Genomic DNA, 17,645 nt, shown 5'->3' on the forward strand with positions numbered 1-17,645 from the left:
CTTTGCTTTGATATAATGGCTTGACTTGAAATAGAGTGATAGCAGGAGAGGACTGTTTGTTTTTCCAGTAATAGAAGTTGCATTTTAAAATCACAGGATTAGGTATGATGGTTATAATAGCTGATTCTATTCTTTATTGAATTGATGTTGCAAAAAGTGCTCTTTTAGTAATATACTTTTCACATTTAGGTTTACTATGCAAAAAAAAAACGGCGGCATCAGCAGGGCCAAGGAGATGATTCCAGTCACAAAAAGGAGAGAAAAGTTTACAATGATGGCTATGATGATGACAACTATGACTATATTGTAAAAAATGGGGAGAAGTGGATGGATCGTTATGAAATTGACTCTTTAATAGGCAAAGGATCCTTTGGACAGGTAATGTGAATCAGCTGAGCAACCTGTAGTTCATGTGAACCATAATATGCATTTCATTTGAAGCAATATTCCTGTTTCATTCTGAAATTAAACTCTTATTTATTAATGCTGTTATACTGATTGTCTGCTCAAGACACTTGTACTTTGTGCTATTCTTGTTAATACAGATAACATTTGAATATACTTCAGTATGTAGAAGTAAAGTACAGTGAGCGAATCCTCAACCTTTTATTGTCAATTCACATTTTTAGCTGTTTGGCTTGGGTTTTTAAATTAAAACAGTAGTCTAGTGCTAGGGATTATCTGTTACAAAAGTTGCTTAGTAACTTTTGTTTTGACTTTTTGTAGCTGTAACCAAGGCTTGAGAAAAAGGCTGGAAGGAGGATGGAGCTTTTATTTTGTTACCTTTGCTAGTTTTTCTCAGGGCCTGCCAGTCGTTTTACAGTATTTTTTTTTTTTTTTTTTTTATGATTTGATAATTGCATTGGGATATAATGCATGCCTTAGTAAAACCTCAGTTCTGTTTTGCGACATTACTGCAATAAACGTCACATGATCAATTGTGGTTTTATTGTAGTATCAAGTAAGAGAAGAAATTAAAGAAAATAAATTTAACTGGAAAGAACAAAAATTCTGAAAATGTTTTCTCTGAGTTCAGAAAGTGAAGAAAGTTTAGAAAGTGAGTTTTGTTGTATTTTGAAAAGTTGAGAGGTTTTACTGATGTATTTGACTTTTCTCTTTCAGGTTGTAAAGGCTTATGATCGAGTGGAACAGGAGTGGGTGGCTATCAAAATAATAAAAAACAAGAAGGCTTTCCTAAATCAAGCCCAGATTGAAGTGCGACTGCTTGAGCTCATGAACAAACACGACACTGAGATGAAATACTATATAGGTATTTGAATAGTTATTATTAATTTTTGTCTAATCAAATTATTAATATTTTAGATCTTTCTATGTACTGCAGGATGCTTCTAGTGCCAAAGAAATGAAAAGAATAATACAACTTTTAAAATTATTAGTATTATTTAGTGGAAATTTTCCACTTTGCTTTGCAATAGGACCAGATTCAGAAGAAGAATATATTACATCAGTTGAGAAAACAGACTTGCTACTTGGTAGCATTGAGATTTTTCGAAGAATTTTCTTTTTACAGTTAATAATTATATGGACACCTAAAGAAGTTGCCATCAACCAGCTTTTCCACGGAAGCTGTGATCTGTGGTGGTTTGCATCTCTTTCACTACTTTGAATGTATCTTAAGTGATCTTAGAACTGCCACAGATAAGAGCATGCATATTTAGTGTAAACCAGCGTCATACGCTAGTTTTATGGCTAGCTTATCATTATTTTTTGATTGTGTGTGTTTAAAAAGCTCAAAATTTTGTATAACCAAGCTGGGATAAAACTTGTGTAAGTGTTAAGACTTGCCCATTTATAGCTCAGAAATATTTTAAAGCTTATAGTTTTGATGGTTCTTGTAGATTGGAACGTTCCCTTGACTTGCTATAATGCTGGTTCAACTTTGTAGTAATGATGAAATTAAGTCAGCATATGTAAAAAGTCTATTAAATCCTGTCTGTCCTCTGGAGTGGAGAATTAGGAAAAAAGATGGTGGAAGGAAAGCAGCAGCATGTTGTAAAGAGAGAGGGAGAAGTATGAAAACGAGTGATTAAGGAAAATGAAACTATTTCTGATTTGCATGTATATATTGGATTGCTAATTCTTCTTTCTGTAGTTTAGAAAGAAACCTTTGAAATAATGTTAATATACATTGAAATTAAATGATCTGATGAGTATTCAGTTACGTTTTTACATGTTTTATAGAGTATTATCTTTAGACTACATTTTAGGTATTCAGCTTTAAAGTTTTTTAGGTATTTTAAACTTAAATATATTAATAACATATTTACATAAAATAAAAACTAAATTTGACAGCGTACTACACCAAAAAGATGTTTCAGGAACATTAAAGACATGACCAGTTTCACATTAATATGCAGCTAATAAAGACACTGTAGGTATAATCAAGTAAGCTCTTGGAATTTTAAATTTTTAGAGTCTGTTTGTAACATCAGGTAAAATGAAATGGACCAAAACATCATATGATCTTCCTTTGTGGGTGAGGCAGGATGGCTTTATATAGAGAGCAGTGCTGAAACAAAAAAAAAAAAAAAGGGAAAAAAAAGTTTTGATAATTTTGAAGAGAAATAATTTATACTGCCTTTGCTTAAGCGGGTCATTTTAGGCTTGTTTTAGGTCTGTTTCAAGCTGATTTCCTAATTGATTAGGGTGTGTTTGCATAATTCTCCTTTTATTTAACACAATGTTTAATGAACATGACAGCATCAGTAAAGATCAAAAAAGCCAAACAGATAATGTTTTGAGTGAACACCTTGTATTGCATGCTGTGCAAAAACCAACTGTGATAATCTGTAGGCACTTCACTGGAGAATATTTAGAAGTATAGGAACAGCTGCTTATGAACATACTTTTGCAACAAGACTTAATTGAAGCGTTCAGCATATTAATTTTAAAAAAAAGTTTTCTGTAGGATGTGGGCTATTTACCCTTGCATAGGCTTTCAGATGCATGATGCTGAGAATAGCTGAATAAGGCTGAGAGCTTTGCAGTATCCTGTGTCATGCAAAATGTAGGCTTTAGGGAGAACATGGTTAAATACACTTTAGCTTGATTTTTAAGGACGTAAAGTTTAACTGCTTACCCTTCTGTCAGATCTCCTCTAGTACTTTCAAACCTTCTGACTGGTCTCCTTCAGATCTAACACAAGTGTAAGAATGCATTAAGGTCTTCAAGTTTTGTGAAAATTGGTGGCGGACTGGAGGAGAAATATTCAAATGTCTTCCCTTCTAGGCAAGATATGGCAGGTTCAGCTCTTACCCAAAGTATTTGAGCTATGTGGCAGTTGCAGGTGGTACTAGCTGGACAGTAGGACGCTGGTAGTTAGAAATCAGCTGGAATAAGTGATGATTCTTGCCAAGTTGTCAGGTCCAGCAAGCTTAGGTGGTGTGGGTAGGATTTGGAATCAAGTGTAAGAAGACCACAGGACATGAAAAGACGCTGATGCTTTCGTGAGGGGAGGATAGTGGTAATATGGCAAAGATGACAAAATACAAAAGGTCTAGACAAGGATGTATTACAGGCACTGGCATCAGGGTGGAAGTAAATGGTATTGTTACAGGTAAGTTGTAAGGGACACACGAAGAACTGGCTTACGATAATGAGAAAAAAAAAATATTCCATAGGACACCAAGTAACGACCTTCATTGAAAGCCTGAATTCTCATTGTGCTAATATTGGTTCAAGATTTTATTGTGACAAAAAGGGGAGCGTGTTGCTTTTTATTTGAGGGCTGAAGTATTTTTCCTATTTCAGTTTTCTTTTACTTATTGCAACCAACCTGAATGATTGACAGGCTGGTAAACCCTGCTTGGCTCTAAACAGATTAATGTAATAAATTTTTCACCTATTTCCTGAAAAAAATTGATTGCATTTGGACTGGATTGGTTGCTTTCATAAATTCGAGATTATGCCTGATTGAAATGGATATAATACCTTTGGGCTATTGATCAGTTTTATTAATTGAAGTAATCAATTGAAGTCACAGCTTATAAATTGCAGTAATGTCTTACTATATTTTTAAATTAATTTAACGGCCAAATATTTTCTCTGTAAATGTAAGGGAAATTCCTAATAAATAATTCAGACTAAAGTGCGATATCTGCTTTACTGTTGAGAATGCCACTGTATGTGCACTTTTTTCCAATCTGCTTGGACATGAATACAATTTTAGCTTTAGGAGGATGGAGAGATGAACTTACCCCTGAAAAAGATAAAAAATATTGTGACAAAGGTTGCATTACACACAATTTGCACTTCTTGTCTTTTTTACTGATATTTTTATTTACCCACAAATGTGTTTGCCTTTGCTCATAGAGGAGTGATAGCTTATTTTGAATAAAATATCCTTTCTATCTTTTAAATAAGTTTTTGGTTAAAATAGCTTTACTGAGGTACACCTGAGGACAATTCAGATTTGTAAAATGTCTCCCCATACCCTACACGTGGCAGCAATATTCCATAAATAACCATAGATCTAGGAAAAAAAAGTAACACTATTATCTTACTCACAGGTCAACTTTCTACATATTGATTAAAATATTTAAGCTTTGTGTTGTCATTAGTATTTAATACTTACTACACAGGATATATGTTAATTATTTTTCTTCCCCTGTTTAAAGTTCATTTGAAGCGCCACTTCATGTTCCGAAACCATCTCTGCTTAGTCTTTGAAATGCTGTCCTACAATCTGTATGATCTGTTGCGGAACACCAACTTCAGAGGTGTCTCATTGAACCTGACACGAAAATTTGCACAGCAAATGTGCACTGCACTGCTTTTTCTGGCGACTCCTGAACTTAGTATCATTCACTGTGACCTAAAACCGGAGAATATCCTGCTCTGTAACCCGAAACGAAGCGCTATCAAGATTGTTGATTTTGGCAGTTCGTGTCAACTTGGACAGAGGGTGAGTATTAGCAAAAATTCTTTTTATTGTTGGATACATATGAAAAATTTAATATTTCTAAGTCATAATGCATAGCTAATTTACGGATTTTGAGCCTTCCTAGATCCGTTTTGTACCTTTGGCAGTTTTACCTATAAATCTGTGAATGATGTCTTTTTGCTTTGAGAAAGCTGGATGTTAAAAAAAACAAGCAGACCAGACAAAAAACCTTCCCAAAACAGGCAACATTTGCAAAAGATGAAGTTTCAGAAGTATGACTAGTAATAATGGAGATGGGGATAATTATAAGGACAGATAATTCCCATCTGTTTCTTGCAGATGGGAAGAATTAAGAAACTTCACAGACTAACTTTAACAGAAGTCTCCCAGTTTTCTCTTAAGTTGGGACTTTCCAGTAGCACCCCGTTGTTTTTTCCCATAATAAGTTTGGGAAGATCAGGTCAGAAAACTGAAGGTTGTATTGAAAGCAGTCGTGAGACATGTATTTAGATTAATAAAAGGGCTTTTTGCTATAAACTAGAAACTTTTCAGCCCAGGGTGAAGGAAGACACAGGGAGGTGAAATGGGATCTAGATTGTTTAGGTCAATAATAAGATAATTTTGAGAAGCACAAATACAAAAACTTAGTGTTTACACATTAAAGTTAACTTGAAAAGCAATAAAGAAATACAGGTACCTCTGTGGAAAGTGCTGGATAAAATTGCATGGTACTTAGAATATGAAGTATGGTTCTGTTTTGAGTAATTTTTTTGTTTGTTTGTTTGGCTGTTTTTTTGTTAAGGGTTTTGGAGGGGTGTGGTTTTTGGTTTTTTGGTTTTTTTTTTTTTTGTTACGTTGGGGTTTGTTTGGTTGGTTGGTTTTTAATATGTTTTTAATGTTTAAGCCAACCTCCAGATTTAGAATCAAGATAGAATTATCTGTCTTGTGAAGTGAGCAGAATAGTTGGAGATGGAAGTAGGTTGCTTTTTTCCCGTGTGTTGTTTTCTAGTTCCTGGAACCACCTGATAATTTAATCTCATTTTATCACATCATAACTGTGGCTTTTGATCTATTACTGTCAGTTTTGTCTGAAGTGTTATGTGATTCTGATGTGGCTTGTGGAATAGTTTTTCTTAGGGTGATACTAGACAGAAATTTTATTGTCTGATCACTTGTAATTGCATGAGATTACGCTCACCAACCATGCAGTGTAAAATACTGTAATCATGAGTGGATCTACTTTTTCTTTCCTTTTTTTTTTCTTTTTTTCTTTTTTTTTTTTTTTTTTTTTTTGTGAGAAAGTGTGAATGCTAGTATTTTCTTAAGAATTAACATTTACGTATTTTTATGAATGTAATGTATAGATACTTTTTAGTATCACTCATACCTTGGCTTCCCTACACCAAAAATGTATTTCATGGTAGTTCTCTTTTGTAATACAGAATGATAACAGTGCTCTTTGAATGCTACTTTTATTTACCTGCTTTTATTTCAGATATACCAATATATCCAGAGTCGTTTTTATCGATCACCAGAGGTGCTACTGGGAATGCCTTATGATCTTGCAATTGATATGTGGTCCCTTGGGTGTATTTTAGTTGAGATGCACACTGGAGAGCCTCTTTTTAGTGGGGCAAATGAGGTATGCAGCTCTATTATGGTATAAGTAATTTTTTTTTTTTTATTGTTCATTCTCATCATGACTTTAATCTGTTTAATGCATAAATTAGGGAAGTACAGTAATTCTAAAATGAATAAGCGTCAATGACAGCCGTGTCTTTTGTCAGAATTCTAAATTGCCTATTAATAATTTTCTGTTTCCGGGTCCCCCCTCTTACTCCTTATTCACAATTTGTTTTGTACATACTAAATTTTTCTTAAAATCAGCATTAATTTAGAACTTGTCTGGATAGTTAATGTTTGCTTCCCATGTGACTAGAATCTCACTCTGTCACACTGCTCAGCTATCTGTCACATGTTCTTCACAAATATTCTTTGTTTGGAATAGGTGGATCAAATGAATAAAATAGTAGAAGTCTTGGGGATACCACCTACCCACATCCTTGACCAAGCACCAAAAGCAAGAAAGTTCTTTGAGAAGTTGCCAGATGGCACTTGGAACTTGAAGAAGACCAAAGATGGAAAAAGGGTAGGTTACATAACTAGGATGATAATACAGTGTGTTCCTTAAATAAATAAATAAATGGTGAGGTGTTACTTTGTGTTAGATCTTGCCTTACTGAAAAATGTAGCTTTATTGTTGTTTATTATTGTTCCATGTTGTAAGACAGGTTGACTAAACAATGCTTTCGTAGTGTTGAATAGTTTCTTACTTTCATTTGAGTTGCTTCTTTTTGTGGCATGTTTAAACTATGCACATCCAAGGCTTAATATATAACTTAATTTCAAACAATTTCTAACTTCCCGACAGGAATACAAACCTCCTGGAACTCGTAAACTTCACAATATACTGGGAGTTGAAACAGGAGGACCAGGTGGACGTCGTGCTGGGGAATCGGGTCATACTGTAGCTGACTACTTGAAGTTCAAAGACCTCATCTTAAGGATGCTGGATTATGACCCTAAGACACGAATTCAACCGTATTATGCCCTACAGCATAGTTTCTTTAAGAAAACAGCAGACGAAGGTACAAACACAAGTAACAGTGTGTCTACAAGTCCTGCCATGGAGCAGTCACAGTCTTCAGGAACCACCTCTAGTACATCTTCAAGCTCAGGTAAATTATACTCATTAACAGATAACAAAAATCTATTTCCCAATCATATCAAAAGAGTCTTTCCTAGATAAATATTCTCTCTTTTTTTGTTGTTGTTAAAAAACAAATATGTCAGTCATGCTTATCAAAACAATTATTTTAATCAGCTGGAACAGGTAACTGCTGCAACAAAAAATAAAAAGTAGATGAGCAAAAATGTGTGTGATTATTATGGGTCTTGTATGTTTACCTTGAAGCAGTTTAAATATCTTCATGCTGTTGTTGTTTTGCAGCTTACTTTAAATCTGGTGTCTCTTTAGTTATTGTGCATGTTATGATTTTATAGGTGGATCTTCTGGAACAAGCAACAGTGGAAGGGCACGGTCAGACCCCACACACCAGCATCGACATAGTGGTGGACACTTCACTGCTGCTGTTCAAGCTATGGACTGTGAAACACACAGCCCACAGGTATGGTTAAGTAGAGCTCGTCTGTTTGATTTATATGAATTTTTCAAGAATATTAAGTCCCTAAAACTAATAAACACATTCATTTCAAGATTGAAGTGGTTTAGATATGGAACTAGCCATCAAATTTGGTTTATTTTTTACTCCCAGCTCTTGTATAGTCCTTTGTATGTTTGGTCAGTCACTTAGGCAAAAGTACTGCAGGTAGCTGTAAAAATTTCCTTAGGTTCTGCAGAGGTGAAGGTTTTGTATCAGTAGCAGCAAGTCAGGTGGAGCTCTCAGTGCTTCATGTTACAGAGAGCATAAGCATCTACAGAACTATGCATCTTCCAAGCTAGTGAAGAACTAGCTTGTACTTCAGTGGACTCCTGCTGGAGTTATTACTTCCGTTTCATGGTGTTCAGGTACTTAAACAGCATTATAATTGATGAATTAATGTTTATTCAATATTTCTTCTTGGAAGGAAGCAACAGCTCATTTATTAACTACAAATAATAGAGTAATATTTTTATTTTAGCCCAGAACAGATAAAAATGTAAATTCTCCCAAGCAGACTAGTTTATGCAGCGAATTAGTACGTAGCTAGATCTTACTATTTTAGTAATCTTTGATCAGCTGTGTTCTTCCAGAGGTGTGCATAGTACTGCTCTAATGCTGTTGACACTGTTGAAGATATGAACTGCAATATATTCGTTTAGCTTAATATGCTTATTGTATCCAGAGGCCTGAGTCAGAGATCAGGGCCTTACTGGGTTCCAGGTGTTGTAGAAATATTATGTTGTTTATTGCTACTATTATGAAAAGCTGCTTCTATAATTCTGACAGTAAGCTCACATATTGGTCTTACTTAAACTGTTTGTTTGAAAAAAGTATCCAGAATGAGAACTCATTTTTCTTAAGGTATATTTAGAAAAGTGTATTAGAGATGCTTCTTAACTACATGCTTACATTTCTAGAATAATTTTGTAGCTGCAGGATTTGGTTAACTTTTGTAAAAGTTGGCAGAAACACCAGTAACTTAATCTCTCTCGTATATTGCAAATGGACAGATTTGAGTAAGAATTTTAATTTTTATTTTGCTTATTAACATAGGTTCGTCAACAGTTTCCTCCTCCAATTGGTTGGACAGCCACTGAAGCTCCTACACAGGTCACTGTTGAAAACCATCCAGTTCAAGAAACCACCTTCCATGTAACCCCTCAACAACAGAATGCATTACATCATCATCATGGAAATAGCTCTCACCACCACCACCACCACCATCACCACCACCACCATCATGGACAGCAAGCTTTGGGTAGCCGGACCAGGCCAAGAGTCTACAATTCTCCAACAAACAGCTCCTCCACCCAGGATTCTATGGAGGTGGGCCACAGTCACCACTCCATGACATCCCTGTCTTCCTCAACTACTTCTTCCTCTACATCTTCCTCCTCTACTGGTAACCAAGGCAATCAAGCCTATCAGAACCGCCCAGTGGCTGCTAATACCTTGGACTTTGGACAGAACGGAGCTATGGACATGAATTTAACAGTCTACTCTAATCCGCGCCAAGAAACTGGCATAGCTGGACATCCAACGTACCAGTTTTCTGCTAATACAGGTCCTGCTCATTACATGACTGAAGGACACCTTGCAATGAGGCAAGGAATTGATAGAGAAGAGTCTCCCATGACAGGAGTTTGTGTTCAGCAAAGTCCTGTGGCTAGCTCGTGACTAAACTGAAACTAAGTTTGTTTCTTGTGTGTTTTTATAGAAGTGGTGTTTTTCCAAAAACAAAGTGCAAAGCTGCTTGAATCAGAAGGAGATAAACTCACTGAACCGCTACAGGAGGGCAAAGCTGACTATTTTTTTAAACTTGAAAAGATTGCAAAGGGACAATGAAGTTTTTTTGTTGGGTTTTTTGGTTTTGTTTTTTTTTTTTTTTGTTGGTTTTTTGTTTTTTTTTTTTTTTTTTTTTAAGAGCCATGTCCGGACCCACCTTAATGGATAGCTTAGTGGTGTTCACCTTTCGCTTCCCCCATTTTAACTTGCCACAACCTAGTCATAGTTTGGTTTTTTGGGGAGGGTGGTTTTTTTTTTTTTTTGGTCTCATTCAACAGGGGTTATTGTTCAAATGTTAGTTGTAGTTGCAAACTAGTTTCTTTTTAAAGGCATTGCACATGATTTATAAAAAGGCCCTTTGAAGTTTTTGGGTGGGAAGGGAGTGAGTAATATATATATATATTTTTTTTTTTTTTTTTTTTTTTTAGTTCCCCAAACGAACATGGGCACAGAAATGCAGTACTGTAAGAAAGAGGGACCTTCAGATTACACAAATATATATTCTTCAGCTGTAAAAAGGGATGGTTGTAATGGAGTTTGTAAGGCACATTAAGCATGCTAAGTGGCGGTGATCAGAACTCTCCTTTTCTGAATCTACTGAGGATCAAAGCAGCAATTGTAATGGGATTCTGTGGGTCTCATATTTTGGAGACCACAGTCAGTTAGTATTGAAATATGACTGGTTTCATAACTGAGGTGCACTGAGAAGCAATCAACGGGTCAGTCCTGGCCAGTCCTGGGGAGGTCTAAGTGGTGGTCTTTGGGATAACCTTTGGCCTTATGGATTTGGACTCTTAAGTTAGAAGAGCCTACCATTTCAGATGCAATCACTTTTGGACATGCTTTTGCAGACAGTCCTTAATGCTGAAAACACAGAGAATGGGTAATTCAAGAGGCCTTTCTTTTAAAATAGACTTTTGTGACCCACTTATTGTAAGGTATTGCAAGGTCACTTTGCGTGTGTCATAAAGTTGACTTCCTTATTGGTTGAAGGTCACAGGAGTAGTGGTTTGCGTTTGATGGAAATAGCTACAACTGTGTCCCTTCCTGCTTTTTACTTTTTTCTTTTGCTTTTTCTCGGCACGTGGTTTCTCCACCATTACTTCTGCACAAAGACGTCTTCTGTTCATCCTGAACATTTTTAAAAATGCAGAATTTTATGTGACTGCTTTTTTGCCTCACAATTATGCTGTGAATTTTACAAAAATTTATTTTCTTTTTTGATAATTTATTGTACCAAAGCTGTTTTTATAGCACATAGATGTCTGTAACCAATAATGTAGCAGTTCTGCACTTTGACACAAGGTGTAACTAGACCATTTTTAAATGTCAGTTGAAAATTATGGCTGTACTATTGCTTAAACAAAACTGGAACTGTTGTTGAATTCATAGCCAATACATTTACAGCAATCTGTGTACTGAACATAATAGATTGACATCTACTTTGAGACTATAACATCTGTTACATTATAAATGTGTTCAGGCTTCTGAAGGTAAAAGGGACACTAGATCCAGAAGCTATGAAACCAGCAGTTGATTCTTGTATTCCTTATTAACATAATTGTAAACTTGAAGGCAAGACCTTGATTGCATGAACAGGTCCAAAATAATAGTCTGAGTAAAGCAAAACACTCACATGAGACCTGAGGTTAGCAGGCTGTATTTAACAGGTGCCTAATTTTTGGGTAATGCTGCCTTAATATAACACAGTCAGCTTGGCAGTTGCAAATTTATGGGCCCATTCAGACATCTATTTATGTGAAAAGTGAAAGCTCCGGAAAAATTTTTGAAAGAATGAGAGTAGTTAATTGATTGTCCATCCCAGATTAACATTGTTTGCCCATTATATATTACAGAAGCAGTGATCTACCTCTGCCAGTAAGCCCTTTTAAAAGTTAATTTAGCAGAAAATTCAGAGTTCATACTGGTCAATTCCATGTGGCTAAGTCATTTTTTCAGATTAAAAGGTGGAATTTTTTATACTTACAGTGGCAACACAGCAGCTGACTATCATGTAAATGGGAATGAATACTTGGGATTACCATTTTTTTTGTAAATCATGATTTTTTTTTTAATCAAGCCATTCATATTTCTTTTGTATTGACACGTCAACCCTGTGGATGAAAGTGGGGTTTTTTTCCTGTTTTCTTTTTTTTTTAATTATTTTTAAACTCAGTAATTCAAAGTTTACAGAATTTGGAAGGCTGTCACCTTAGAAACAGGTTGCTGAGCTTGGCAATATGAAAAGGAATCCAGTACTTACTGCTGTCTAGGAATATAAGGGTAATACGAAATCTTGGTAATTTTTGTGTGCGCGGGTTGCCACACCTTAGCAAGCGCCAAAAAATGAAGCAGTTAAAAAAATATCTACATAAAGAAGACATCATAAAATCCAGTGCTTCTGCATACTGTGTTATGTTACAGTCCAGTTTTGTGTGCTTTACTACACAGTTTGGTTACAGGACTTCTGTGCATTGTAAACATAAACAGCATGGAAAAGGTTAAATACCTGTGTTCAGATTGTAAGATCTAGTCCGGACTTGCTGTGTATATTGTAACGTTAAATGAAAAGACAAGCCCTTTGTATTATAGTCATGCAGTCTTATGTATGATAAACAGTTGAATAATTTGTCCTCAGACTCTTTACTGTGCTTTTTAAAAAAGAGTAATTTAAGAAAAAATGTAAACATAGTAAATTTTCCTATGCAATTAACCTACTCCAAGCCATGGTATGGTAGGTATAATTATACTATAATATGTAAATATCAGCTACATTGAAACAGACTTAAAAATATGAAAGTAAAAGTTGGAGGCATAACATAACTTTGAGTTTTTAATTGAAACAGCAAGGTATACAAATCATTGATGTATGAACACAGCTCTGCTTGATTCTGATGGACTGTACTTGTAGTTTGAGTTCTTTATATTATCATCTGTTAGTTTGAATGTTCTTATATGCACTGCAGCTTTCTACCTATTACAGACTAGCTGATTTTAAGGCCAGAAGTGACCATGGTAATGAAATAATCCGACTGGCATGCCATTATCCCTAGAATTCAGTCTCGTTATTTCTGCATCATGAAGTCCGTATCTTTCAGGTGCAGTAGAACATACTTTTGAAAAAAAAAATAGTTGATTTTCATATAGATTCTTCAAGTGTGAGGGTTTTTCCGTGTCTCTTGAGTGGTTCAGCTAGTTTATTTTCCATACTCTTAGTCCTCCTTCAGTTTTAGGACTGTTCAGTTGCAGCTGCTGGCCATCAGATAGCTAGCTGCCTATTAGAATAATGAATAATTACTCTAGTTTTAAACTATTTCACTTTATTCACATAAAAATATGTTAACTTTAATAACCTGTATAGATGGAGTTCTTTAAATCTCTAACTGTAAAACTTTTACGGCTCTTCTGAAACTTCAGATGTTCTAAAATCCATTCTAAAGCGTGGACATAAGGACTGCATACAGCATCTGGTAGTAATTTCAGTATTGCTGTGTGCGTGTAGTATGTGCAGGTACATTATTGAACCTTTCAGTTTATATTTTTGCTTGTTTGTTTATACCTCCAAGGACTGCGTTTCTAAATCTTTCAGTCTCAGTTATTTGCATTAAAAGATTGTAAATTTAGATGATTATCCATCATGATTCCTAAGTCCTTTTCAGAACTGCTGCTCTGCTAGGATGAAATCTTCCATCCTGTAAGTATAATGATGTCTGAACAGGACTGGTTTACAGAAGGATTGGATTCAACTATAGATGTGACGTGTCTTCATTGTTTATCACTCTACCATCATTATTTTCATTAAACCATCAATGCACTCATATTTTTTTCTTGATAACTGAAAAATCTTAAATACCGTTGATGATAATTCCTGTTGAAACCCATCAGACACATCCTTTTTAAAATGTAACCTCCTGACACAAAGTGGTGAATATGTTGTGTTTATAGAACAAATATATTTCAATGAGATCATTGTATGAAACTTCTGAATAGTATGGAAGTATCTTTCTAGTCCAAATTACCCATTTAGCTGACTACAAAGTAGAGTTCTTGCTGAGTGTTGATCTCATGAGGATAGTTTGTATGTGATCCAACATGACTTTGGCAAGTAGCGTATTTTACTTAGAAGGATGGATATTAGAATTGCACAGTATCTTACATCTGTCAAGCAAAGAAAGTTACCTTGCCAAATTTTATTTTTTCTTTTATATATCCCTGGTTTTGTGGGGTTCTACAGAAGCAACCTCATGTTGAGAGGTTTGCAATTGGTATTTATTTCTCTACCTCATTATGAGGTTGAACTATATTTTCCTTATTGATTAAGATGCCTTGTTTTTATTTCAACAGCTCTCCGTACTAGCCCTATCAAATATATATAATCTGCCTAGACCTGAGAGGATTTGCAGTTTCTGTTGTTTGTTATGTTTCATGCTAGATGTTACAGAGCATCACAGAGTTCAATCACAAGATGGTCACCGTGACTGTCCTTGAGGATCTGAATGATACAAGAATGTGGTACACTTCCTAAGCCAGACAAGGTAGTAGTTAAAATTTTAAACTTCAGGTTCCTCTGCTGAGTGGCAGAGAGGAAATTTAATTAACTTTAAGCAATGTTCATAGATTCTAGAGGGGAAATGAGGATATTGAAGTTGGAATTGAAAGGGTGTTCTGTGTGGGAGGGAGTCTAACCAACGTAACAGCATAGGGAGCGGAGAGAAATACTGGAGTGGAATTGTGCAGACCTTAATTGAAAGACTGAGAAGGTTTTTTTTTTATGTGGTCCTGGTCCTAGGAAAGCATGTGAGGGAAGCTAAATGAAGAACTTCATGGCCATGTTGAATGAGGCTTAATAAATGTATTTTGAGCGGAAAATAGGTTTTTCACAGAAGGTTGGATTCCAGTAATTAATGTGAGAGATGCCTCGAGTGTAGCTCTGTCTCTTGTTTCAAGGTGGATTTGAATCCAGGCTGTTTATCAAGTGGCAAGACGGGTCAAATTTGGAAGTTTTCAAGAGAGCAGAAATGAAAGTTGGATTATTTTATTGCAATTTAGAAAGGCTAAATTGCCAAAGGAGGATTCGATTTCCGACAGCAGACCAAATGAGGAAGTGCTGGAGAGATCTGTCTGGCAGAAGCAGCAGTTATGGATAGAGTGGAAGTCAGCATGTAGGCAACCGGAGGAAGGGATTTTAACTTATTTACTAATTAGGGCTGTGATATATAGGTTAAAATGGACTGAAAGCAGAGCTTAGTAAGACTTTTTAAAAGAGGCAAACCACAGCAGATGCTATAAATGGAGTTTTAGAACTGTAGGAATAAAACCCCAAAACACTAAGTAGTATATGTGTTTGAGTGCATGATTATCTATTAAAAAATTACATGTGTTTAGGATGATAACGAAAGTGACACTGACCAAAGACATGCTCAAAAAAAAAATGTTGCCATGAAGTAGAAAGGGCACAGGGTCTTTATAGTCTAAAAGATATTTTATTGTGGATCCACCTTAGGTCCTCATTCCTAAGGCAAGACCTCCTCTCTTTTGCAACAAGCAATTTTTTCCTCGGGGAGCAACAGTGAAAAGTATCCTAGCTAAATAATGATAAACAGTGTCATAGTGAAAAGCTGCAAACCTCAAGTAGAAAACTGGCATGTAAGGAAAACAGCTCCAGTATTTTCAGTCTAAATAAGAGAAAGCATCAGCTATTTTTTGAAAATTAAGGCTAATAACATCATTATTGGTAAGACACAACTACCATTGTTGTACAAATATCATAAATCCTTTCAGGAGGAGTATATGGACCAGATTTGGCTTTCTGAACCAAATTCTAATAATCCTAAAGAGCAGAAGCATCCTGGGCTGGGGCAACTTGGTCTGAATTTCAGTAGAGCCAGTACTGAGAAACCTGCACATAGATGGTGCTTTTCAGACAACAGAATGTAATGTAGCTGTAGGTAAACAAGGCACAGCAATTAAACTTCTTATGTAGTACACTGGAATCTTCTGTTTCTCTTTACATCTTTGCAAGAGGCGTTTCTCATCTCTGGTAAGTTGTGCAGTCCAGCTCTTAGTCTCCAAGCACTCCGTAGGAACAGCTTCAACAGGAATTTCTGCTTGTCCCTGCTGCTAACTCGAGCATCCTGGAACACATTTGTCAGGATGTCTTTGCATATGTTTTGGTTATAAGGGCATTATATTTTCTAGAACACTGCATCTTGCAGTCAAATTTAATTTAAAGCTGTTCATTTAACAAAGAAAGTTCAAAAGTGTTTTGATGTTTTTCTTCCACCATTGTTTTGCATGCAAACAGACAAATCTCATGGGATTGTGTACCTTAAGGCAGTGTTGCAGGGTCTCCAAGAAACATTTTAGTCACCAATATGAATGCTTTTGTAGTATATGCAGTGTTCTCTTGAATACATTAGTCATTTGGATTCTTCATTGTTGCAGCCTCCTGGTAGAATCTATCACGAAAACTTTTTGGGAAGACATTGTTTTGCCAGTGGAGCAATAGATGAGCAGTTTTATTCCTTCTAGAAAAAAACAATTTGAGTCTAAAGGATTGCTTAAATTTTTTTAAATCATGTATGCATTGCTGTTTATGATTTATACCAATATGAACATTTTAATTCAAAGCATTTATTTGTTAAAAGGTGTGGAAAATTGGTATGCTTGACTGTAGGACTCGCTTGTTGCATAATAGGTTTGTATTGCATTTTTCCATTTATTTTTTCTGCATAGTATCAGCCAGTTCTCACTGCTTAAAGCAATGGTATGGTAGTAGCTTATAATTTTGAAGATCTGGCTTGCTAGCTTGCTTTGGGGTTTTTCAAAAAGAGCTCTGACTTTCCTACTGCTGTGCTGACTTTCTGCACTGTGTATGTAAAGAAATTTGACGTAATTCTCAAGACAATCAACAGGCTGGTCCACCAAAAAATAACTACAGGATGAGGAAAGGGTTAAAAACATTGCTTCTCAAATCCAGTTTGTGTAATCATCACAGAGATATGAGTCCTTCTGAGCAGCAGCTTATGAATCTCTTGCATTATCCCATGGATTTTAAGAATTTCTTGAAACTTCACATTTTGCAGGTATTCCATATGGTTCTGAGTACTAAAAAGAACAGTACCCTAGACAAGCCAATAGAAATTAATAACCGAATCCACCTCCCGTAGGTCTCCCCATGAGAAGCAGGAGGAAAGGAGTGACACATGTGACAGATGTTAACTGTCAAAAGACAATTAGTTGGTTAGTGATTGGAAAATGATACATGCAAAAATAAAAGCTGAGCTTGTTTGTTCTGAAGAAACTAATTGAAGATGTCGAGCAGAAAACCATTCCACCCAGACTGCCTTCTTCAGAATTTGTCCTCCCCCTCACCAGTAGAAGAAGTCTCTCACATAGCACTTGCTGCGGTGTTCCAAAGCTGCTCTCTTCCTTCAGGTTTTCCTGTCAACTTGTAGCTTGTTCAGGATTCCCTTCACACCCCCTTCCCAGCATAAAATGTCATCAGTTGGTAGATCGAGTTAATAGTTTTGAAACTGCAAGGATGATGATGATGATGATAATGAAGAGGAGTTCTCTTTACCTAAAGCAGACAGGAAGGCTAGTCCTGAATGGAGCACGTTCTGAGCTGTTCTGCGTTTTCAGTGCAACAAACCCTTTCATAATTTCCACTCAAGGAAACTCCATTCAGAGACCTTGGCGTCAAGAATAACTTGAGGGAGTTTAGTTTTCAA

At 35.8% G+C, this 17,645-nt stretch overlaps 1 protein-coding gene across 2 annotated transcripts in view; it reads left to right on the forward strand.

Moving 5' to 3' along the window:
- Positions 1-12,549, forward strand: part of DYRK1A (dual specificity tyrosine phosphorylation regulated kinase 1A) — an 85,960-nt gene extending 73,411 nt beyond the window's left edge. For both annotated transcript variants that reach the window (XM_086765389.1, XM_086765397.1), the window contains 8 exons: positions 190-378; positions 1,123-1,270; positions 4,638-4,924; positions 6,399-6,545; positions 6,912-7,052; positions 7,335-7,641; positions 7,967-8,091; positions 9,181-12,549. In XM_086765389.1, coding sequence (XP_086621515.1) covers positions 190-378; positions 1,123-1,270; positions 4,638-4,924; positions 6,399-6,545; positions 6,912-7,052; positions 7,335-7,641; positions 7,967-8,091; positions 9,181-9,804 — 1,968 coding nt within the window. In that variant the 3' untranslated portion in view covers positions 9,805-12,549. The remainder of the gene's footprint in view (positions 1-189; positions 379-1,122; positions 1,271-4,637; positions 4,925-6,398; positions 6,546-6,911; positions 7,053-7,334; positions 7,642-7,966; positions 8,092-9,180) is intronic.
- Positions 12,550-17,645: the final 5,096 nt, after the last annotated feature.

Source organism: Chlamydotis macqueenii, chromosome 1 (genome assembly GCF_036417535.1).
Source record: "Chlamydotis macqueenii isolate bChlMac1 chromosome 1, bChlMac1.mat, whole genome shotgun sequence".
Classification (NCBI taxonomy): Eukaryota; Metazoa; Chordata; class Aves; order Otidiformes; family Otididae; genus Chlamydotis; species Chlamydotis macqueenii.